The following is a 25599-nucleotide window of genomic DNA, read 5'->3' as shown; positions in this document are numbered from 1 at the left end:
ACCCAGAAAACATTCTATGTCTATTCAGATCTACAAAAATTGAAAAGGATTTACTCAAGGATGTCATTTTCTAAAGACAAGGCATTTATATTTGACTTTAGTCACTTCACCCTTCTAGTCACCTTTCCCTGTAACTAGTCTAGCTTATCTATTAATCCCTTTTAATATAATGCATAAATCACTGAAAAGGCCCACGTGATCACAAACTTAGATACTATGATTTGACCAGGACAAAATATCACATCACTATTACCCTTCCTTATTCTGAACATTAATGTATTCATTTGGTCTAAAAACCCACTGGTCAGAAGTCAAATAAAAGGGGAAAGGTTCCATATGTACAAAAATGTTTACAGCAATTCTTTTGGTAGCTGCAAAGACTGGAAACTAACAGGGTATCAGTCACTGGGAGAATAGCTGAACAAGTTGTGATATATGAATGCAATGGAATACTTTCGTATCCTAAGAAATGACAAAATGGGTAAGTTTTGGAGAAACCCGAGCCATATATAAGCTAATGCAGAACAGAGCTGAGTAGACCGGGAACATGTATAGAAACAATTAACACTAGGAGGCAGAGCCAAGATGGCAAAGCAGTGGGGAGCGATAAAGCTGAGCTCCCCTCCACAAACTTACCCAAACAGATCTGGTCAAAAGGAAGAATATTATACACAAAGCAAGCGCACGCGCGCACACACACACACACACAGCTGGGCAAAGACACACATTGCACTCTACAGGGAAATCAAGAGGTGGGAAAATGGAGAAAGCGGCAAGTGTGAAATCAGAGCAAGGAGGGACGGAGCTAGGTGGGGTCAGTGGATATAGAGCCAGGGCTAGAGACAGGAGATCCTAGAGGTTCAAATCTGGCCTCAGACACTTCCTAGTTGTGTGACCCTGGGCAAGTCACTTAACCCCCATTGCCTAGCCCTTACCACTCTTCTGCCTTGGAATCAATATATAGTATTAATTCTAAGACAGAGGTAAGTGTTTTAAAAAATTTTTGTTTTAATTAGCCAAGATCTGACGTTTTGCCATCCTGTTTCAATCCCCAGTTCCTCAACTGAGAACACAAGAAAAACAAAATTTATTAGAAATATGTATTGTCAATTTAAAAAAATTCCACATTGGCCATGAAAATGAAAATATTTGTCTCATTCTGTATTCTGAATCCTTCATTTCTCTATCTGGAGATGGGTAGTACGTTTCATCATTAGTCTTCTGGAATGCTAACCATTGGACTGAGTTCAGTGCAAGATTATTTCATAATATTCTGTTCATCTATTCTCTAACTCATGGGTCTCTCCTATGATTTTCATTCTTTGTCACCACAAAGAAAGCCTTATTATTTATATTATATCCTTGGAGTTTGTTTTATTTAGGACTAATCACTCCTTAAATTACCTTCCTCTACTTTTCTTTCCTCCCTCCCTAACTCCTGTTTTAGAATCAATATTAAGTATCAGTACCAAGGCAGACAAGTGGTTTGGGCTGCGCAATTGGGGCCAGGTAATTAAGTGACTTGCCCAGTGTCACAAAGCCCGGAAGTGTCTGGGGCCAGACTTGAATCTAGCTAGGACCTCCTATCTCTAGGCCTGGCTCTCAATCCACTGAGCTACCCAGTGGCCCCCTTAAGGTTGTTTTGATGTATATTTCTCTTATTAGTGATCTGGAGTATTCTTTCATGTGCTTGTTAATAGCTTGCAATTCTTTTGAAAATGTCTGTTCACATCCTTTGAACACTTCTGTTTTTGGGGAATAGTGCTTTTACTCATAGCTGAAAAAGTAATATCCTAATTTTTGTTGTTGTCGTTTGGTAATTTTTCAGTTGTATCCAACTCTTCATGATCCTATTTGGGGTTTTCTTGGCAAAGATACTGGAATGGTTTGCCATTCCTTTTTCCAGCTCATTTTATAGATGAGGAAACTGAGGCAAACAGGGTTGAGTGACTCGCCCAGAATCACTAGTTGATGTTTAAAGCTAGATTTGGACTCAAGAAGAAGAGTCTTCCTGACTCCCAGACCAACCCTGACCTAGCAGCTCCAATTGTTTTAATAGTATGTTTTTTAAATCAATATTAAGATATTTCCATTTAGAATGTATTGTGGAATGTGGGACAGAGTACTGATCAAAACTGAATTTCTTCCAGACTCCTTTCTAGTATTCCTAACAGTTTTTGTCCAAAAAAAAAAAAAAAAAAAAAAAGTTCTTGTCTAAGTAATTTATGTTTATTGGTTTATCAAACACTCTCTAATTTTCAAACAATAACAAATACTTGACACCTGCTGTTTTATAATACTTTGAGGTTGGGGGAAATTCTATTTTCCCTCACACTTTTTTTCATTATTTGTCTTGAGAGGCTAGATTTTTTTAAATGTTCCAAATGAATTTTATTATTTTATAAAGTACTCTTTTGATAATTTTAATAGTGTAACATTAAAAGCAAAGATGAATTTTCATAGTATTGATTTTTTATTATAGTAGCACAATACAGCCCAAGAACACTGAATATTCCACCAGGTATTTTAAATTTTATTTCTTTTTGCAGCACTTTGTATTTGAGTCCATTTAAATCTTTTGGTTATTTTGGTAGACTGATTGCAATATGCCTTAAGCATTTTTTAATTACTTAGAATGAGATTCCCTTCCTCTTTTCTGCCTTTGAATTTTGTTATTATATAGGCAATACAACTAATTTCTGAAGGATTATGTTATAGCCTGGAATTTTGTTAAAACTATTGTCTCAATTAGTATCTTTTCTAATTCTTCCTTCATCTGTAAGAAGTAACAGTTTTATCTCTTCTTTCCCTATCTTTATATTTTAAGTTTCCTTTTCTTATCTTATTGCTGTTGCTAGCATTTCTAGAACTATATCAAATAATTTTGGGGAGAATGAGTGTCTCTCATTCATTCCCAAATTTATTAGAAAAGGTTTAAATATATATTCATTTCATAAGATACTTACTTAAGGTTAAATTTAGACTGATGCTTTTTATGATGTAAAAGGAGTGTCTCTCTACCTTCCAAGGTTTTTAGCATAAGTGAGGCTTGTACTTTGTCAAAAGGCTTTTTTTCTACATCTACTGAGATATTCATATAGTTTTGTTTTTTTAATGATTATATTATTCTTCAAATATTAAACCATCTTTACATCTTTAGTATACATCTTGCTGGCTTTTAATGAATGTTCGGCTTTTTAAAAACCCTTACTTTCCGGGGGCAGCTGGGTAGCTCAGTGGATTGAGAGTCAGGCCTAGAGACAGGAGGTCCTAGGTTCCAATCCGGCCTCAGACACTTCCCAGCTGTGTGACCCTGGGCAAGTCACTTGACCCCCATTGCCTACCCTTACCACTCTTCCACCTATAAGTCAATACACAGAAGTTAAGGGTTTAAAATTAAAAAAAAAAAACCCTTACTTTCCATCTTAGAATCAATACTGTGTATTGGTTCTAAAGCAGAAGACTGGTAAGGGCTAGGCAGTGGGGTTAAGTGACTTGTCCAGAGTTGAACAGCTAGGAAGTGTCTGAGGCCAGATTAGAACCCAGGAGTTTCCATCCTGGCTCTCAAACCACTGAGCTACCCAGCTTAATGAATGTTTTGCTGGATAAATTGCTATAGACTTTTGGACATGATTTTGATTAAAATTTGAATCAATATTCATTAATATTATTGGCCTATAGTTCCTCTGTTTCTTTCTTTCTCTGGTTTAAATATTAGGACTATATCTCATAAAAAGTTTTTGGTATTTGTGAAGTATAAGTACCCAATTAATCATTCTTTTAAGAGTTTGAAAGGATTCTGTGAACCCATCAGGAAGAATATTATTCATTGGTAATTCCTTTTGGAAGTAGCTAGGTGGCTTAGTGAATACAATGCCAGTATGGACACAGACTCATCATCTTGAATTTAAATCTGCCCTCACACTATTATTAGCTGTGTGATCCCGGGCAAGTCATTTAATCCTGTTTGTGTCAGTTTCCTCATCTGTAAAATAAACTAGAGAAGGAAACGGCAAACCACTCTAGTATCTCTGCCAAGAAAATCCCACATCGGGACAGAATGAGTCAGATATGGCTGAAACAAAAGAATAATTTCTTTTGAGGAAGTCTGTGGTACTAGGACTGTAGTCAGAAAGACTTGAATTCAACTATACCCTCAGACACTTAGTAGTTGTGTGACCCTGAGCAAGTCACTTACCATGTTTGCCTCAGTTTCCTCAAGTATAAAATGGAGATAATAATAGTACCCATCGCGCAGAACTGTCATTAAGGTAAAATGAGATTATTTGTAGAGACTGCTTATTTAAGCAGTGTTTGTCACACTGAAGGAGCTATAATAAATGCTTACTTCCATCTATTTCTTATTCTGAGCCTGGCTAATTTAAAATCTCTATTAAGTTTTCTGTCAGTTTAGGTGTTTTATAATTTTGAGAATGGTTTTGTATTTCTTTTGTGTTCTCAGTTTGTTAGCAAAAACTTTTACACAGTAGGCTTAAATTATTTTTATTTCTTCTAGTTTTATTAAAATTTCACTTTGCTTATTTGCTACTGTGTTGATTTTGCTCTCCAACCTCTTTTTAAATAATATTAGCTAAAAGGTTTATCAATTTTTGAGACCTTTTAAAGAATGAGTTTTTTAAAAATTATTTATAGGTTTTTCAAAGTTTTCAGTTTATTTATCCTCTAATTTTTATATCTCCTTTTTTATGTTGGCTTTCTTCTTAAAAAATGCAAATTCAGGGGGCAGCTGGATGGCTCAGTGGATTGAGAGCCAGGCCTGGAGACAGGAGGTCTTAGGTTCAAATCTGACCGAAGACACTTCCTAGCTGTGTGACCCTGAGCAAGTCATTTAACCCCCATTGCCTAGCCCTATAACAAATAAAAAATGAATATAGAAAGATATATATATATATATGTATATATAAAGATATTAGGGTTTAAAAAAATGCAAATTCAGTTGATTTTTTTCATTTTTTATTAATGTATATTTATAGCAATAGTATTTTCCCCATTACGACTGGTTTATTTATATCCTAGATTTTGGCATATTGTGTTTTATCCATTTGCTTTTATATCATTAATTGTTTCTAAAATTTCTATAATTTGAACCCATTATTTTGAATTTCATTTTTAAGTCTTCATTTGAATCTGTGACTTTTGTTTGTGGTTCCTGAACTGATCACTAATTTAAAGGATGTATTTACTATTTCTGCCTTTTTACATTTGTTTGCATTATCTCTGTGCCCAAATATAATGTCAAGTTTTGTTACATTCCATCTGGTGATAAAAAATAATGTATATTCTTCCGTAGCCACATTTAGAAGATGCCATGGTTTTTAGCTCTAGTTTTTTCAGTTAATTTATTTGGTCCTACATTTTTCTTTTTGTTTATCTTTCTATTAAACTTCAGCAATCAGTAAAGTTGATGGAGAACTCAGATAAAGATGCCGGAGGCAAAGGGGCTACAAAGTCTATATAGCACTCTGATGTGAAAAAAGAGGAGACCCTTAAGATCCAGTGCTCTGATCCTCAAAGATCCTGGGGGTCAAACTCTAGAAGGTTGAGGTCACAAGAGGAACTTAAATGTCATCACCACACAGAGATGACAACCTCAACCACATATGTAATAGAAAGTAGAGCCTGGCCCTAATACTAAGCCTCAATTCAAGAACTAAGGCTGAAGAATTGAACAAATTGAAGATATAAAACACAAAAGACTAAGTATGAATTTCTTCATTAGAAAGAATAGAATAGGTAATAGAATATTCGGTGCTTGTTGAGTGCTAGAAGGATTTATTATTTATGTTTTAGGTACTGTGCTATACTTCTGAGATACAAAGAAAAGCAAAAGCAACACACTGGCCTTCAAGGCGCTCACATTCTCATGGGGGAGACAACAGGTAAATTCAAGATATATTCAGGGTAAATGGAAGGCAATCTCAGAAGGAAAGTACAAGAAGGGAATAACTAGGGAAAAGTTTCTTGCAAAAGGTGGGATTTGAGCTGAGCTTCAGGAAGCCATGAAGTATTCAAGGTATGGGGAAAGTAAAATGTACGATGCCTAGAAAGTAGGAAAGGGCCAAGAAGTGGGTAGTTTCAAGGGCCCAACAGAAGATTTTATACTAGATGCTGGAAGCAATAGGGATGACTATATTTACTGAGTAGGGGGGAACATGATCAAACCTGTGCTAATTTAGAAAGATCACTTTGGCAATGGAGTACAGAGAGTCTTTAGATAGGGAGACCAAACAGAAGGCTGTTGCAATAGTAGAGGCATGAAGCGATGAAGATCTACACCAGGGTGATAGCTCTGAGAGAAGAAAAGGTCCAAAGAAATGCAAAAATCCAACCTAAAAGGGAAGGGTTACTAGAACAACTGTTAACAGAAGCTAAAAGAAAAAAATAAGATTTTTCACAATGTGTAAAGAAAAATGGAAAAGGAAATGAAGTTAGAGACAAAAATGAAATAAAAGCTCTAGAGGAAAGAATTGAAAGGAGAATAAACTGTTTAGAACCTTGCCCAAGTAATAGAGTTCCTGAAAATCAGAATAAATCAAACAAAATCAATAACTCCATGAGACAGTAAAAAAAGTCAGAACTAAATCATAAGACTGAAAAAATACAAGAAAATATAAAATGTTTATCATCAGAAACAATGACATGAAAAATTGTTCAGAGTTCAAGGAGAAATAATTTTAAAATCACTGGATTCCCTGAAAGTCATGGTTAAAGGGGAAAAAAAGCCTAGTTACTTTATTTCAAAAAAATCACCAGTAAAAACTACTCAGATCTATTATAGAATCAGAGGGTAAAGGAAAGAAAAAATCTATCAATCACATCCTGAAAAGAAGTATCAAAAGGAAAAATTTAAGAATTATTATAATCAAAATCCAGAGTTTTATAAATCAAAGAAAAAATTCTGCAAGCAGCCAAAAAAGAAGTCAAGTACCAAGAACTACAGTGAAGATAGTAAAATACCTGGTAACTTCTACTGTAAATGAGAAGAGATCTTGGAATAAAATATTCCAAAAGGGAATTGATGCGGAGCGAAAGAAGCAGAGCCAGAAGAACACTGTACACAGAGACTGATACACTGTGGTACAATAGAATGTAACAGACTTCTGTACTAGCAGTAATGCAATGATCCAGGACAATTCTGAGGGATTTATGTAAGAGAATGCTACCCACATTCAGAGGAAGAACTGCAGGAGTGGAAACACAGAAGAAAAGCAACTGCTTGAACACATGGGTTGAAGCAGACATAATTGGGGATGTGGACTCAAAACTACCACACCAATGTAACTATCAACAATTTGGAAATAGGTCTTGATCAATGACACATGTTAAAACCAGTGGAAATGTGCATCGGCCAAGGGGCGGGGTGGGTGGGTGGGTGGGGGGGTGGTTGAAGGGAAAAGTAAGAGCATGAATCATGTAACCATGTTAACTTTTCTAAAAAATAAAAATTATTGAATGAAAAAAATATATATTCCAAAAGGCAGATGAGAAAAGCTTACAACCAAGTCAAATTTACCCTGCAAAACTGAGTTATGCAGGAGAAAATAGACCTTTAATGAAATAGAACACTTTCAAACATCTTTGATGAAAAGATCAGAACTGAGCAGAAACTCTGAAATGTAAATGTAAGTATTTTGAAACCCAGCAAGATATATTTATTTGAGCAACTATGGAAGGATTTATCTGATGATCCAGTGATAATATTTTGAAAAGAAGAAGCAAAAACTTTAATGTCTTCAAAACATGTCAAGGGAGTTAAATAAGGAAAGCAAGCATTCTAAATCAGACTTCCAAGAGATTCTAAGAGTTTTAAGAGTGGAAAGAGAAAGGGCTTGTGAAAAGGAAAGATGATTTATCCAAGATCACAAAGGCAGTAAATGACAGGGGCAGAAATTGAATCTAGGTCCTCTGACTCCAGGCCCAACACTCTTTTCTTCTGTACTATGGCTGCCTCTCATGTTTTGTTCAGAAGACCCAAAACCTGAAAGGACCCCAAGAGGTTTGTTCCAACCCCAACATTTAATTACAGATGATGAAATAACAAAAGTTTTGGCATCACACAAGAATGAAGTGGCAGAAATAGGAATAAAATTCAGAACTCCTCTTACAGCAGAGGTCATGAGGAAAAATCTGAAATAAATTATCAAATTCTTTGAAAACAGTAGTCCACGGACATCCTACTATATTTACTAAGTGTCATCAGAAATGAACAACTTTTCCTCTGAAGGAGAGCAAGTCAAGTAAGCAGACACTACACAGTGGGACAACATTCCAATCTGTTGCTCCCAATACTTACTCTGTGGAACCTGGACCAAGCAGGGTACTCACGTTTCCTCTGCTCCTCAGCTGACTGAAGAAGGACCCAAATATCAATGAATCTGTCCAATCCGAATGATTTAGTTCCCTGAAAAAGTATTTTAGAGAGATTTGAAAGTTTGAATTTTTAAAAAGTAAAACAAAGAAACTGGAACAAAGTAATTTTTCATAAACAAAGTCAAACTGTAATGGAAGCATAAAACAGTAAGCAGGTCAAACCCAAAATGGTTTATTGGGCTATTCTGTAGTTTCAGAACTTGGATCAGCCAATTTGAGTTTTCTGCTTCAACTATTCCAAGCCAAGACATCTATTCTGGACCTGTTTCTAGTGTAAAAGGAACCTAATTTTTAGGAATATATACTGGCACAATGTGTTAAGGTAAATGACTAAATTAATGCATTTGTTATTATGTGATTGGTAGAGTGCAGTGCTAGAGAAATACTATGGAATATGTCATTTTAAAAGATAAACCCCAAATAGGCAGGGCCTGGGTTCATTTAAATGTAACTAAACTCTTACTGAATCCCTATTCTATGTTCCACTACACTAGATGCTATAGATGCCCAGAAAGAAAGGTATTATATCCCTCTTCTCTCTAGACATGAACCATCATCCACTTAAGACAAAACAGCCACCTTTCTAGAATCTGGATTCAGCCTACCATACAATTAGACAAAAACATTTTGTCCTATTCTGCTTGCAAGGTAAAATACAGAATATAGTTAAGTTATCCAAAACCACTTGTAAGGCTGATTGGAGACAAAAACAAGTTGCTTCCTGTAGGAAGCATTTTATATACCCTGTAAGGTATAAAAATCCATGGTAAACTCAGTTTCAGGTGATTTTTTCTTCTGAATTTCCCCATAGATTTGATGTTCCCAAATAAAGCTTCTTCTAACCACACCTGCCACAATATCACCCTAAAGCAGTGATGGTGAACCTTTTAGAGATGGAGTGCTGAACCCCACCCCCCAGGCTGAGTGCCAGGTGTATTCCTCTGCACCCCTTACCCCAAAGAGGGGAGGGAGGAAGCACTCCCATTGGGCTACTGGGCAGAGGGGTGGGGAAAGTAAGGAATGTTCTCAGGTGCATTGAGAGGGGTAGGGAGCAGCTTTACTTGAGACCCTCTGCCTTTCTAGTAACAAACTCTGGCAGGGGATGGCACATGTGCTCACAGAGAGTGCTCTGTGTGCCATATTTGGCAGATGTGCCATAGGCTCACCACCACTGCCCTAAAGGGTTCAAAAGAAACTTATTCCATGATCTGTGTCCTCAAGAAACTTAGGAGTTCCTAGGGAAGCAACAGACATTTACATGAAATAATGAGAAAATAAAATCAGAAACTATGTAACAAAGTATTTGATTGGATGTAATCAAGTTCTATAATGTTTTTTATAGTCAGTTGGGTTATGGATAGTCAGGAAGGGAAGAAATCAACTATATTTTGCACAATTCGGTGCATGTAATGTTTAAAAATATTATTTTTATTAAGATGAACATAAAATATTACTACTTTTTATTTATACATAGCATGGCAACTTTCCTTCAGAAATTTAATCTTCCCAAATTCCCTTTGGGGAAAAAAAAAAAGATGTTGGCATTTTTTTTTTTATCCTTAACTTTTGGCTTAGTATCAATTCTAAGACAGAAGAGTGGCAAGGGCAAGGCAATCAGGACTAAGCAACTTGCCAGGATCACACAGCTAAGAAATATTTAAGGCCAAATTTGAAGCCAGATTTCCTGACCCCAGACGTGGCATTCTTTCCACTATGCTCCTTAGCTACCCAATACTGGTATCTTCTTAAAAGATATTAAGTTATTTATATCATAGTATCCAGAGTTAATGGCCAAACTAAAGCTAGAGCCCTATCTTTCATATCTTCAGTTCAAACCTCTATCCAGTAGAGGGGTATGTGAAATCATCCTGATCAATTCTGCAGCAATGAATAATGATAACAAACAGATGGAGACTCGAAAAGAAGAGAGTACATTGAAATGAGGAGCTATATTTTTAAAAGAGTATATATAGAAGGGCCCTCAGTCATTGGGATTTAGTATTTGATCAACATTAGCTGGTCCCCTTAGCAGCAGAAGCTTCCAACACATTACCACCTAATTGACAAATGAAAGAGGTCAACAAATTTCTAAGAATCAAATGAATATTTCCTTCCATAATTGATCTAATCAATTTAGAACTCTTGCCCTAGGTCATTTTCCTTACATAGAAGTACATCTGTTTGAAAAGTTTCATTGCATGCAGCAACCAAAAGAAATTCACTCTTACCCCAATCAAATATATTCTTGAAGGAGCTTTCCCTTCTGTTACTCGTACTGCTTCATCAAACACACTTGCATTGGTTCGGCATAACAAGGCAACTTGTCCTTCTGATTGCCCTCTAATGAGACCTTTTAAGAGAGAAATATATTCTATGGTAAACAAGGAACAAAATTAATTTTTAGAATCCATAAACCAGAGGAACTAGAACCTTACTCGTTTGGTTTCCCCCAATCAAAGTCTTCTTCCTGACTCTCTTGCAAACATCCAAGATGGTAGCTCCCACATAACCAATTTCAGCACCAAACCTAAAACTCTGTTGGGAAAAGTCAAGAAAGCAAAGGAGTTAGTGGCTGCACCCCAGCATACAGTACATTCCTACCAGTCAGCTATGTCAATAGTATAATAATCTTAATAAAGACATGCACTAGAAATTTCAGCAATTAGAGGATAATAAACACCAGTACATTACTTAGATGACTCACTTGTTGGCTAGCCATAATTTCTGACCCTATACAGAAGGGGTATTTGGAAATGTTTTCAAATAAAACTACCTGTACCTAAAATTATCATTTAGTACTTAAAGAATCTAGGATTTCTTCAGTGGTCACTCTAACCACTGATGCAAATATTAACATGACTATCACTTAGGGGCTAAGTCCTAGGAGATTACTATGGCTGACAAATTCGCTGCTGTACATAACAAAGCTGGAAATGAGCTTTTCCAAATTTAGCTAGACTGGACTTTGTATAATATAAATAGGCAAGTCCATTTTCCACTAAAGTCCTACTTTAATACCTAAGCATGGCATGAAGGTGACTACATTTTCAAAGGCTTTAACAATAACAATGGCTAGTATTTGCATAGCGCTTTATGGTTTGCCAACTGCTTTATAAATATTAGTTTATTTGATCCTAAAACAATCCTGGGATAATAACAACAATTGCTATTATTATCCCCATTTTACAAAGGAAGAAATTAAAGCAAATAGAAATTAAGAGATTTGCCCAGGTTCACAGAACTCTTAAATGTTTGAGGCAGGATTCAAATTCAGGTTTTTCTTTCAAGTCCAACACTCAATCCACTGTACCACTTAGCTGCCTCTATGACAGAAGTACACTCTAGCATTTTCTATACAGCTGGAAAGTCTTCAAATATGAACATCACTGTTTCCCAAGAAACGATTAAGCTTATATTCAAATCTTTCACACACCACTCTTCAGTCATCCAGGCTTCAAACATCAGAGCCATTTTAAAATGTTTCATGAGATAATGAGTTCCTAGTCACTGAAGGTATCCAAGCAGAATCTGGATGTAAGCAGTATAGTTCAGTTGAAACAATGTTGCATATGGAACCATGAGCTCAAGGCTTCCAAAGGAGTCAAATCATGGCAACTCGTGAGACCTTGAAAGCTGGAGATGTTGTCCTGCAGAAGGGAGCACTTTGGCTGGGAGTGAGGGGTTGGGCGGGGGTGGTCACAAGATACCGGGATGTTACCATTCTTTGACATCTCCCTCCCTAAGATTCCATTTTCTTTCCATTTTCTCCTTCACTGTTGCTCACATGCATTGCTTGCTTTGAAGATTTGAGATTAGAATCTGAATCAGAACCTCTGATCCCTGAGGGAGACAAAAGCTCGGCCGTCCCAGACAGAGACACCCATCCCTTGGTGGTGATGGAGATGGTCCTATAGTTGGGGGCAGAGCCAGAAAGCGACCTGCCACAAGCAGTTCTTTTTTTTAATCCCTACCTTCCTTCTTAGACTTGATGTTAAGTATCATTCAAGGCAGAAAAGCAGTTAAGGGCTAGGCTACTGAAGGCAAGTAACTTGCCCAGGGTCACACAGTTAGGAAGTATCCAAAGCTAAATTTGAACCCAGGATCTCCTCTCTCCAGGCCGGGCTCTCTATCCACTGGGCCACCTAGCTGTCTCCCTATCTCACCTGGCTCCTCCTGACTTTTTTCCTTTCTATTCATCATTCCCTTATGTCCAACTCCCATAAAGGTGTCACCATCTCTCTGAAGCTTTCCATAATGCTTCCCTCTCCCTCCCCAGAAGACTCCTTTAATGCCTCTCTGATGGCCCTCTCCTGCTGACTTATCTCATTCTAACTAGTATTCTAGTTATTCTACACAAAACACACAATGAGTTCCTCCAAGGAAGATACTTATTTTTTTTTAATCGTCAATGTAGAGCACAAAGCATTCTTGGTTGCTGTTTTTAACTCTTACTTTTTGCCTGAGTAACTACTCTAAGACACAAGGACGAGGGCTAAGCACACAGGTTTAAGTGACTTGCCCAGGGTTACAGGGCGAGGGAAGTGTCTGAGGACATATTGAACCTGCATCCTCCTAGCTGATCCACCTCCACCACCACCACCGCCACCCCCGCAACCCCTTTTTAAAGCACTTATTAAATGTCTGTAGAAATAAAAATGGTAGAGCCGTCAGGATCTGCTTCACTTTTTAAAAAATTCTTAGCTAAAATCCTGAAAGCTTCTCCATAATTGAAGATTTCTTCCCTCAAAAAGCTTTTTGATTTGAGGGAATCTCTAAATCCAATGTTTGATTGATTAAGCTACTCCATAACTGAAGCTGAACAATATCTTTCCTTTTAGTAGGTCATAGATGAACCCGTATGAGATACCCAAAGTGACTGTCCATGACAGCAGAGCCAAAGCAGCAGCTAGGGCTTCTAGGAGATCTAGCAGGGGCTGGATATATTGTGTCAAAGGGGAAGTTATAGTAGTGGGTTATGATGTGGCTGCAAGGAGCAGCCCCAGATCGTTTTGGAAACACCACTGGATTTTCAGGGACAAGAAGGCTATTGTTAGGTATACAGAGAGCTACAAGAAGTCCCACAGATTATAACTAACACAATCCTCCCTAGAAGGCCATAAGGGATGCAGAGAAGGTAGTCGAGTGGATTTTTACTAGCCTTTAAAGAAGAAAACCCCCCAAACAAAGAATGGGATAGAATCTGACTAAGACTTGGGCACACATTTCAGGACCCTTCACTTAACAGAAAGAACTTCATTGCCCTTCTCATAAGACTTAACCCAGTTACAGATGGCCAGACAAATGGGCAAAGGGAAGAAATCACAATTAAGAAAACAAACATAAAATGATGTTTTGAGAGCAGGGAAAGTTCTTACCTGTGTAAGATAGAAAAGATGTGTGTGTGGCACTGAATAAAGGGCGTTAACAGCATACCGAAAGGTGTAGATCTGTTGGTGAGGGTCCCCTACAAAGATTTTTCCACATGGCTGGGATAGGATTATATCTATGATGGCTACAACCAAAAAGAAGAGAGTATGATCTCAAGGGACTATACCCAATTTAAAAAAAAACTCTTCATAAAGAAAAGAGGAAATGACATCTTTTAAGATCCTTCTCTTAAGAACACATAGTAAACTTAAATCAAATCAAACAATGCTATATAAGCCATTTCTATAGTTTATCATTAACATATCTTTTACAACTAGAAACTATCCCCTATTTGTACTGACAATGATGCAAACATATTCACCAAGTGCAATTATCCTTAGAAAACAAGCCATCACATTTTGCTTGTTTTATCAGAATTAGAAACCAATAAGCTCACTTGAGAGAGCTACGTGCACCAGTACATGCAACTATTATACGTGTGGGATCGTATGTAACAAAAATTTCATCCTAAGACTGGTGACTCATTGGCATCAGCTGACTGGTTTTTGGAGAAAAAAGATATATTTTAATAATGGCAGGTGAAGCAAACATAAGTAAGAAGGAAAACACACTTAGCTCCACATGATATACTCCAAAGTAGGACTCAAATAGTTTGGGGATGATTTATATCACTACATCTTTCTTTAAGCATGGATAATAATTACTCACATTTAGATGGCTCTCTTAAGTCTACAAAAAAAAATTCTCATAGCAATCCTTTGAAACAGGTAGTATTTTATAGAAGAGTAAACTGAGGCTTAGGGAGATACAGTGAAACTTATACGTGATTAGTAAGGTAAGAGACAGGATTCAAAATCCAACCTCATAAAAATGAGAGTGGGAAGGTTTTTAGACTTTACAAAGAGTTATTATTATGCCCCTTTTACTAATGACAATACAAGACCTAAAGAATTTATGAGAACTGTACAGTTAGTTTAGTATCAAAAAAAGGATGAGTTAACTGTAATTTCACACATATATATTATCATATACACACACACACACACACACACACACAGACATTTACATATTTTTGCTTATTTTACATTTATTTCCTGGATTAGTTTATCACCTGGAGTACAGTCTTGGGCCTCATCCACAAAGATGGCATCATAAGCACCAAAAGAAGGTTTGCTCAGTTGCCAAAGCTTCAAATAGCCTAAAAGAGACAAGAGGTTATGGTTCATATTTCTAGAGTAAATATATATAAGACTTATCCACATATAAAACTTAGGTTAAGATTTCCCATACCATCATGAGTCATATGATAAGCTTCTTCTCTGCATTCTTCCAACTTTTTCATGTTCTCCCAAAGTCTGGCTGCTTCATATGCCCCATTCTAGAAAGCAAAGTATATTGTATCAAAGACTGAAGTCATTAAAAAAAGAGAAGATTCTATAATTATGCAAACTGGGTTTCAAAAGTAAGAATATAGGAATAATCTAGAACAGTTTCTTCCAACCCAATTTTAATTCTGATTGGAAAAATATCCAAATCCTGGGTAGGGTGAAGTTCTAAAGAAACATGGAAAAAGCATGAAAAAAGCTTTTTTTTTTTTTTTAAGTTTATAGGATATTAAGAAGACAAAGATTTGTAGAACAGAACTATTTAGACCATACTAAGTCATCAGAATAGAAAAAAAGGGTATGGGTATAGGGAAAGCCAAATCCCTTCTTGTAGCTCATTGTGTTTGATAAGGAGTCCTGTCTCAAACTCTGACATTCTACATAATAAACAATCCACACAGTAATTCCATAAAATGAAATTAATACCAAATTTACTTGCAAAGAATAAAGGGAAGGCAAATGTGAAAATTTCATAAAAACAGGAGACATGTCCATAAGCAAAGTCTCTCTAAAAAAACTAAATAATAACAGTCTAAGGGAGCAGTGTGGTGTATTCTTGAATTTAGTCAAAAGGTACTAGGTTCAAAATCTTGACTACCATTTTCTACTTGTGTACCTCCAGACAAGTCACTTAAGCTCTGGCCTCCTGTTTATTCAATTTTCAAATTATTATTTGAATTATTCAAATATTCAATTCAATAAAATGAGGTCTAAGGTCCCTTGGGATCCAGGATCTAGGAACATAAAGATTGTTAAATGCAAGAAAATTATCTCTAAGATAATTTTTTAAATAAAGTCTTAGTCAGAAACTCTAAAAAAGACTCTAAAATAATTTTTAGAGTTATTTTAAAAAAGGTTATTTTTCTACTATATCCTGAACCAGTGCTTAAGCACAATAAAATCTAGATTTTTAATCCCTAAATTTCTGCATTGTGAGAAGATTTATTCTGGAGCAGTTACCCATCATATAAATTCAATGGGGAAATTATTCTTTCCATAACAAAACCATAACAGGAAAAACCTTGTAGGAGAATTAACAGAAATCTCAAAGAAATTAATAAGCAATAAATGGGATCTATGTAAAACCACAAGCAAGCATATCTATAATGGGAATAAAATAATCCTTCCCAATAAGATCAGAGGTGAAACAAGAATCCCCATTGTCATTACTATTTTATATTGTACTAGAAACGCTAGCTATAGCAATAAAAGCAGGAAAAGAAATTGAAGAAATACTGAAACAAAACTAACACTCTTTTTGCAGTTAATTATGATGGTATACCTAAAGAACCCCAGAGAATCAGCCAAAAAACTAAAAGAAACAATTAAAAATTAAAATAAAATAAAATGTAAATGTTTTAAAATAAAAAATAAATTTTTTTAAATTAAAAACATTTAAAAATTTAAAAAACCAACAAAGAAACTTTAGCAAGGTTGCAGGATACAAAATAAATCCATAAAAATCACCAGCATTTCTATTGATCACCAACAAAATTCAACAGCAAGAGAAAGAAAATGACATTCCATTTAAAATAACTTTTGACAAATATCTAGGGGCATATTTACCAAAACAAACCCAAAATGTATATGAACACAATTACAAAACACCTTTCACATAAATAAAATTTGACCTAAACAATTAGAAAATATTAATTACTCATGGACAGGATAAGGCAATATAACAAAAAAGACAATCCTACCTAAACTGATGTACCTACTCAGTGCCGTACCAAACAATTATTTCCCAGGACTACAAAAAATAACAACAAAGTTCATCCGGAAGAACAAAAAGTCAAAAATATCAAGGGAATTAATGGGGGAAAAAAATGAAGGAAGTCTAACTGTACCAGATCTCAAATTGTATTATAAAGCGGTAATCATCAAACAATCTGGTACTGGCTAAAAAAATAGTATAGTGGATCAATGGAATGTATTAAGAAATCAACACACAGTAGTTAATGAATATAGCAACTCATTGTTTAATAAACTCAAAGATCCAAACTATTTAAGAACTCACTATTTGACAGAAACTGCTGGGAAAACTGGAAAACAATATGGCAGAAACTAAGCATAAATCAATACCTCATACCATACACCAAGATAAAGTCAAAACGGATACAAAAACGGATACGGAGGAATATGGAAAAGTTTAGCTGTCAGATTAATGGATAAGGGAAGAATTTATGACCAAACACAGCATAGAGAACATTATGAAAAATGATATAGATAATATTGATTATATTAGGTTTATAAGTTACTATATAAACAAAACCAATACAGTCAAGATTAAAAGAGAAATAACAAATTGAGGTAAAAATTTTATAGCAAGTGCCTCTGACAAAGGCCTTATTTCTCAAATATATGGAGAACTGAGTCAAATTTATAAGAATACAAAGCATTCCCCAATTGATAAATGGTCAAAAGATATGAACAGGCAGTTCTCAGATACAGAAATTAAAACTCTAGTTGTATGAGAAAAGGCTCTAAATCACGACTGATTTAGAGAAATGCAAATTAAAACAATTCAGTGATACTACTTCACACCTATCAGATTGACTAATATGACTAAAAAGGAAAATAATACAAACCATCTACCTAAAATAATCAGCAAGTATTTTCTGTAATGGGGAGAAGCTGGAAGGTTTATCAGTAAGATAACAAGTGAAACAAGAATGCCCATTATCATGGAAATTATTTAACATAGTATTAGAAATGCTAGCAACAGCAATAAGAGAAGAAAAAGAAATTGAAGGAATCAGAATGAGCAAAGAGGTATACTAAAACTATCTGTTTACTGATGATATGGCTCTGAATGTTGAAAATCCCAGAAATTCAACAAAAAAGTTAGTTGAAACTACCAATAAAATATTTAACAAAGTAGCAGGATATAAAATAAATCCACATAAATCATCGTCATTTTTATATATTACTGACAATGTTCTGCAAAAAGAGATAGAAAGAGGGGGTAGCTGGATAGCTTAGTGGATTGAGAGCCAGACCAACAGATGGGAACTCCTGGGTTCTAATCTGGCCTCAAGACAGTTCCTAGCAGTGTGACCTTGGGCAAGTCACTTAGCCTCCATTGCCTAGCCCTTACCACCTCTGTCTTGGAACCAATAGATAGTATTGACTCTAAGACAGAAGGTAAGGGTTTAAAAAAAAAAAAGAAGAGATAAAAAGAGATATTCCATTTAAAATAAGCACAGATAGAATAAAATACCTGGGAGCATACTTGCCAAAACAAACCCGGAAACTACATGAATATAATTATAAAATGCTTTTTACACAAATAAAGTCAGATCTAAATAACTAGAGAAATATTAACTGTTTGTGTATGATACAACCAATATAATTAAAATGACAACCCTACCTAAATTAATCTACTTATTCAATGCCATCCCAATTAAATTACCAAAAAATTATTTTATTTTATTAGAAATGATAATAAAATTCATTTGGGAAAATAAAATATTAGTAATATCAAAAAATTAATAAAAAAATAAAGGAACATGATCTAGCAGTACTAGAGTTTAGAATATATTATAAAGCAGTAATTATTAAAACTAAGATACTGGCTAAGAAATAGATCACTGGAACAGAACAGATATACAACAAATAGCAGCAAATGATTATAATAATCTGGTATTTGATAAAAGCAGAGATCCAGATTTGGGGGATAAGAAATCACTGTTTGGTAAAAATTACTGGGATAACTGGAAATAGTTAGGCAGAAATGAGGTACAGACCAATATAGTACACCATTCACACTAAGATCAAAATGGATACAAGATCTAGACATAAAAAAGATACCATAAGTAAATTAAAAGAACAGGGAACATGCTATTTATTAGTTTATGAATAGGAGAGTTTATAAGTCAATACCAGATGGAATACACTATGAAATATAAAATGGATAATTTTGAGTACATTAAATTGAAAGTTTTTTTTGTACAAATAAACACTGCCAAGATTAGAAAGTAGAAAATTGGGGAAAATCTTTCATAGCCTCTCAGAGGTTTCATATCTAAAATATACAGTGAACTTTGTCAAATTTATAAGAATAGGAGTCATTTCCCAATTGATAAATGGGTAAAAGATATAAAAAGACAACTTTCAGATGAAATCAAAGCCATAAAAGAAAAAAATGCTCTAAATCACTACTGATTAGAGAAATGCAAACCAAAACAAATTTTTAGATATCATCTCACATCCAGCAGACTGGCTAAAATGATAAAAGGGGAAAGGGTGTGGAAAAACAGAGACACTAATGCACTACTCATGGAGCTGTGAATTGATCCAACCATTTTGGAGGGCAATTTGAAATTATACCCAGAGAGTTATAAAACTGTTTCCCAAGAAGAACAGTCAAAAAGGAAAAGAATTCATATATTCCAAAATATTTATAGCAGTTCTCTTTGTGCTGGCAAAGAATTGGAAACTGAGAGAATGTCCATCAATTGGGGAATGGTGAACAAATTATGGTATATGATTATGATGGAATACTATTGTGCCATAAGATACAATGAATAGATAATGAACAGTGAAATAAGTAGAACAGGAGAACATTATATACAGTTACTAATTCTAGAAGATAAACTGTGAGTTTATCTCCAGAAAGTGAACAGAAAGGTAAAATGTGAAAAATTTAATTTATATGAATATGTTGGCCTCCTTGAAGACATCCTTTGTGACATGAGGAGGAGATAAGATATTTATGGATGTGATTTATTATGCAGATACAAAGAAAATTAAGTTAAACATATAGGAAATTTGTGAGTTCAATTGTGTACTCTGTTCCTTTTCTCTGTATATGGAAATGCTTGTTTTGTTTGGTTCTGTAAACTTTTGGAATAATAAAAAAAATTTGGAAAAAAATTCTCTATGTAACAAAAAATAAAGAGAATTTAAGCACAAAGGGCTGTAATACAATGAACAAATACTATGAAATAAAAACAAATGTGGAAAATTTTTCAGAAAAAAAATAAGGCTCCAATATTCTACTTCTAAAAGATATAATGAGTATGCTTTCATTCTCCTCTTAGTTCTGTTCATGACTTTCTAGACTTCAAAACCATGCCCCTGTTCCTACAGGCTCATCCTGGAACTTCCCTTAACACCTGGGGTCTCCTCAAGAAGGAACAGTCTCTTATTCCTGCTACTTGTTTTATTCAGAATATTCTCCTGCAAAGCCCAGCCCTCTTCTCCCAAAGATATGTTCCTCCTGGAGCCCCCATTTGTTATTCATCTGATGAAAATTTACTCCCCTAAAAATGAATCTCCATTGGAGAAGCAGCTTGGTATGTAAAAAAAAGAATAACTTACTCACTCAAGGCTAAAAACTAGAGATCTGTGATTGAGAGGAAAACACAGGTAAAAAACAGCACAATGCAGATGATGGCTGATCAGAAGCATATGCATTATGAGTTTTTGTTTCCCTTGTATTTTTTGTGACAGCAAGCAATTGCAGGCATCAAATTACAGTACAGATGACAATCTTTCCTGCCTACCTTAGAGAATCCAAAGTGATAAGATACAGAATCACAAAATGAAAGAGTTGGGAGGGGACCAGTCCATCGTGTCCAGGCTAAAAGGGACTTTGAAGTCCTAGTGCCTGAACTAAGAATCAGAGCTGGAAGGGACCACAGACCCCCTAGAGCCACAGACCATCCACTAAAAGAAACCTAATGACCATATGCCATAATGACCCCTTCTGCCACACGTCCTTGAGACATAAGATAATATAATCTATCTTCAACCCATTCATTTGACAGATGTGGGAAGCAAGTCCCAAAAAAGGAAAAAGCACTTGGCCAAGGCAACCTAGTATGTTAGTGGCAGAGCCAGGAAGCCAGGCCTAGAATACATATTTCCTGTGTTCCAGGCCAGTGTTTCTCCAGCTTTACTTCTGTTCAAGTGTTTGATAAATTATGAAAGGCCTGGTTAATTGCAAAGCTCTGTATTCTCAGAAATTATTAGCAGAATGCCTATTATTACAGTAGCAAAAAACTAAAACGTGACTCACTACTTCTGGGCAATCCATGCCATCTCCAAAAGCGAAAATCTGATAACTGCATAATTTAAGTCCTTTTAAATCCAAACAAGCATCATATTGGAAAAATCCATCTGTAGGAGATAAGGTGGTAGCACACTGTTATAACTATTTCTTACAAAATTCAGTAGAAGGTTAGTTTCCCAGGCCCCAGTGAAAAGGCAATAACTTAAGTACTATGGTGCTCCAGAAAGTAGTAAAACAACAGAAATTCATATAAAAATGGCTTCACTTGTATACTTTCTTATTAAATGGCCCCAGATGGGGACAGCTGGGTGGCTCAGTGGACTGGGAGTCAGGCCTGGATCCTGGAGGTCCTCGGTTCAAATCTGGTTTCAGACACTTCCCAGCTATATGACTCTGGGGAAATCACTTAACTCCCACTATGGAGCCCTACTCACTCTTCTGCCTGGGAACCAATACACAGTATTATTCTAAGACAGACTTTAAATAAATAAGTAGCCCCAGATGACAGAGGCCTTTTAAGAGTACCTTCATATTAAAATATATTTTCAGTGGGGAAAAAAAGAAGGTAGGCTCCCTAAGGGCAGGATTTGTGTCCTCAGGGTTTAGCACAGTGCCTAGCATATAGCAAGCATTTAAAAAATTGTTTCCTTTCTACCTATTAGAGGAACCTTGAGAGTTTAGAATATTTACATGGTACATAAAGGAAAGCAAAACAACTATAACATAAAAATTGTCCAATGATTCACTGATCAGTACTATTGCCAATCAAAACTATTATCATGCAGGAACATTTAAAAAATAGGTTTATTATATGCTCAAAACACAGACCCAAGGTATACATAAACCAGTGGGCCTAGACATCAGTTTTAGCAACCTTAAATAGGTCTTAGTAACACAGGCAGGATAGATAATAATGGGCAGAAAGGCTAGGTGAAGATTTACACATCAAAGAACAGATAGAAGAGAGGGAAGATAAAAACACTAGAGATAAAGCTGGAATTTCCAAAGGAACCAGAACCATTAACCCTGGAGCTACTTATTTGACAAGCTCAGATTAAATAAATTAAGATAATGAAACTGAGTCAGAGATTCTCTTTATCACTAATGATTTAATTATGTGAGCTAAAAGTTTGCTGTCATATAAATTCTGCAAGCTCTAGCTGGTTGTGTCTTACAGAAATGGTGGCAATAAAGAACAATGAAAAATTCTCTAAGGACATCCACAAAAATATAGAAAAAGGAATGCTATAGGGTGAAATGGGGTACCTCAGATAACACATCCAGACACCCAGAAGTTCAAATTAGTGGAACCAATATTTATTTATTAATCTGTTGATTAATAAACATACCTAGCTGGCCAGCCAGGGCAACCTCCCTAGTGAAGGCTGCCCTGAAATGAAATTAAAATGCAGTTTTATAGGGTTCAAGATACAAAGTCAATAATGTTCATTACATAGCCTTGAAGCAAACTTTTTATCATTTGAATTTAGTAGTGCGGGCCTTTCCACTGTTATCTCTTACCCTGGACTGTAAGACAGCTGTAGGGAGTTATTTTCTCATGTGAATGTTATTTTTGAGCTGTTTGGCCTTCACAGAAAGGCTCATTCTTGATTTCTACTTTTCCCCAGGGAAAAACAGGTTTTCTGGACAATGACTTAGTTTACCTTACTTCAAGGGAAATTTTTAAAAGAACATTAGCACTTCATCACTGTTAAATTGTTTCAGTAGTGTCCAACACTTATGATCCCATTTGGAGTTTTCTTGGCAAAGATACTAAAGCAGTTTGCCATTTCATTCTCCAGCTCATTTTACAGATGAGAAAACTGAGGCAAATAGGGTTAACTGGCTTGCCCAGGGCCATAAAGCTATTCAGTATCTGAGGCCAGATTTGAAGTCATAAAGATTAGTCTTCCTGACTCCAGGCCTGGCACTCCATTTCACAGGGATAACAATAACAACAAAAAAAAGGCAAGGAGGGGGCAGCTGGGTAGCTCAGTGGATTGAGAGTCAGGCCTGGAGACGGGAGGTCCTAGGTTCAAATGTGACCTCAGACACTTCCCAGCTGTGTGACCCTGGGCAAGTCACCTGACCCCCATTGCCTACCCTTACCACTCTTCTGCCTTGGAGCCAATACACAGTATTGACTCCAAGATGGAAGGTAAGGGTTTATTTAAAAAAAAAAAAAAAAAAGGCAAGGATAAATGAAGAAACAACAGAGCAAACTCAAAAAAATGCTAAAATTGAAAGCTGTTACATATCTGTAAACCAAAGCAATAGAGAACTTGGTGAAACAAACTGGAAATTATTGGCTTCCTCTCAAAATATGAATAAACAATCTTCATTTTCTTATCTTTAAAAAATACTATTTATTGTATGAAATGGTTCTCTAGGAAAGAAAGAGAGAGATCAGAAAATAAAATACATCAACACAACTTTTTTTTTTTTAAATATTATGCCCAGGTAAGGAACAACTGCTATATGAACAAGTCTACAGCTGAAGAAATTATTCCATCCATAACAAAAAGTTCCTCAAAAGGATCAAGGGACAGATTATTCATTTGGTGAAATGGATCCAGAAGCCCTGCCCTCTGATAGCTATCTTCAGGAGACTGAAGGAAGAAGAAAGAGAAAAGAGGTCTTTTCTTTGAAATCAGGAGATCACTGGAGGGCACTGTGCTATCAAAAAAAAAGCTGAAACTTCTGAACTTTGGCATTCGTTAATATACAAGTTACCTAACATACAGTTGGGATGAATTTTAAAACACCAAGAGATGAAGTTCAATATCTGATGTTGCTAGTTTTCCAGTAAACTTAGAAACCCTCGGGGGCAAAATAAATGAATGAATGAACACAAAACAAACAAATAAATAAATGACCTGATAAGTAAATAAATAAATAGAGGAATAGACAAACAAATAAATAAATAAAAGAGGGTGACAAGGAGAAATCTAAGAGAAAAACAATAAGAATGCACCAGGCCAACATTCACTCTCTCAAATCTAAATCACTAAAAAAATCTCTAAACACAGCATCCTTTTCAGCTTAAACACTCACCTGCTTTTCATTGTGGTCTACCATGACCTTCTGTCCATGACTGTTCTTCCACCATAAGGGCACATGTTCAATGTCCAAGTCTTCATCAGCAGAGGCAAAGTAGTTTTCTAAGGTCTTACATACTAATTTGGCCCGTGTGAACCCTGCTTTCCCTTCTGAAAGGACCGAGTTGACCATGAAGGGTGTGAGCTTGAAAGGATTCAATTTCTTCTCTATCTGGTACCTGTAATGCATAGTCAGAATTAATTAATAAACCAGAGGTGGGGAGGAATATAAAATATTGAGGTAGGAACTAAAAGACCATAATAATTCCCTCCCCTCATTATAGAGATGTCATACTCTAATGAGTTTATACTTATATCATAAAGATAAATATATAAATCAATGCTTCAAGGACCAAAGTAAATTCCCTTTCTCCTGACACAGATCACAATACGTTAGTCTTCTAAAGCAATCATGATCCAAAAAAAATCTGCTGATAAAACTCCCTGAACTTAAATAACTTCATCCTCAGGTAAAAAAAAATGCACTCCACTGTTAGATCCATAGTTAAAGTATTGATAAATCTTTCAAAGACCTTGCTACATTCTGGTGTTACCATATTTCTTTTAAGGGTAAGTCTAAGCAGATTACAAAAAGGAAGCAAAATTCTAAGTCCTTGCACTGGAAAAAACTTGAGTAAATTTAATTGTTCCTTTTCAAATGTAAGAGGACTGAGATGGTGAAGCACTGAATTTTTCATCATTTCTCTGTAAATAAAGATAATGATGTCAAACCTTCCACTTATTACCAAAGTACATACAATACAGCTCATAAATTATCACAACTATCATATATACATCATGTAATATGTTTTATATATATATATACATATATATTTAAGTTTTGTATATGTTATATGCATATACAATACAGCTATATCCTCATATCTATTGATTTGGTATTCACCTTCAGAGGGAAAAAAAATTGGAAAACTCCAGAAAATTAAAAAATAAAAAGTTTACAAGTTTTAAACTGCCTGCTAGCAATTACAGGCTGTATGTAACATGATGAAGTCCGCCAGTCCAGTACAAGTCATCTCCCTTTGTCCCTATACCCATGCTCCCATGCAAAATTTTCCTCAGTCTGCCTGCCTCTAATGTTCTCATTTGATCACATTTGTCATCAAAGTGCCTTTGTTTAAGAAAAGCCTTATTTACTCTAATAATGGCCCCAAAGTATAAAAGCAGTGGTGCCAATAGTACAGTTGGCTCCATATCTACTACTTCAGTTGCCCACACTTAACAGTAGTTTCTCGATTCTATCCAGTTTCAGCCATTCACAGGTCTTAGAATGTACCTCTCACAGAGATGGAGGCCCTCTGTA

General features: G+C 35.5%; 1 protein-coding gene across 1 annotated transcript in view; it reads right to left on the bottom strand.

Annotated features, from left to right (window-relative positions):
- FBH1 (F-box DNA helicase 1) overlaps positions 1–25599 on the bottom strand; it is an 87995-nt gene that overhangs the window by 13666 nt on the left and 48730 nt on the right. Inside the window, exons 10-16 of the mRNA XM_044679100.1 lie at positions 24235–24457; positions 15070–15157; positions 14891–14977; positions 13767–13903; positions 10827–10926; positions 10620–10741; positions 8347–8422 (exon numbers count right to left, since the gene is read on the bottom strand). Coding sequence (XP_044535035.1) covers positions 8347–8422; positions 10620–10741; positions 10827–10926; positions 13767–13903; positions 14891–14977; positions 15070–15157; positions 24235–24457 — 833 coding nt within the window. The remainder of the gene's footprint in view (positions 1–8346; positions 8423–10619; positions 10742–10826; positions 10927–13766; positions 13904–14890; positions 14978–15069; positions 15158–24234; positions 24458–25599) is intronic.

This window comes from Gracilinanus agilis, chromosome 5 (assembly GCF_016433145.1).
Source record: "Gracilinanus agilis isolate LMUSP501 chromosome 5, AgileGrace, whole genome shotgun sequence".
Lineage (NCBI taxonomy): Eukaryota > Metazoa > Chordata > Mammalia > Didelphimorphia > Didelphidae > Gracilinanus > Gracilinanus agilis.
This window is presented reverse-complemented; position numbering and strand designations above follow the sequence as displayed.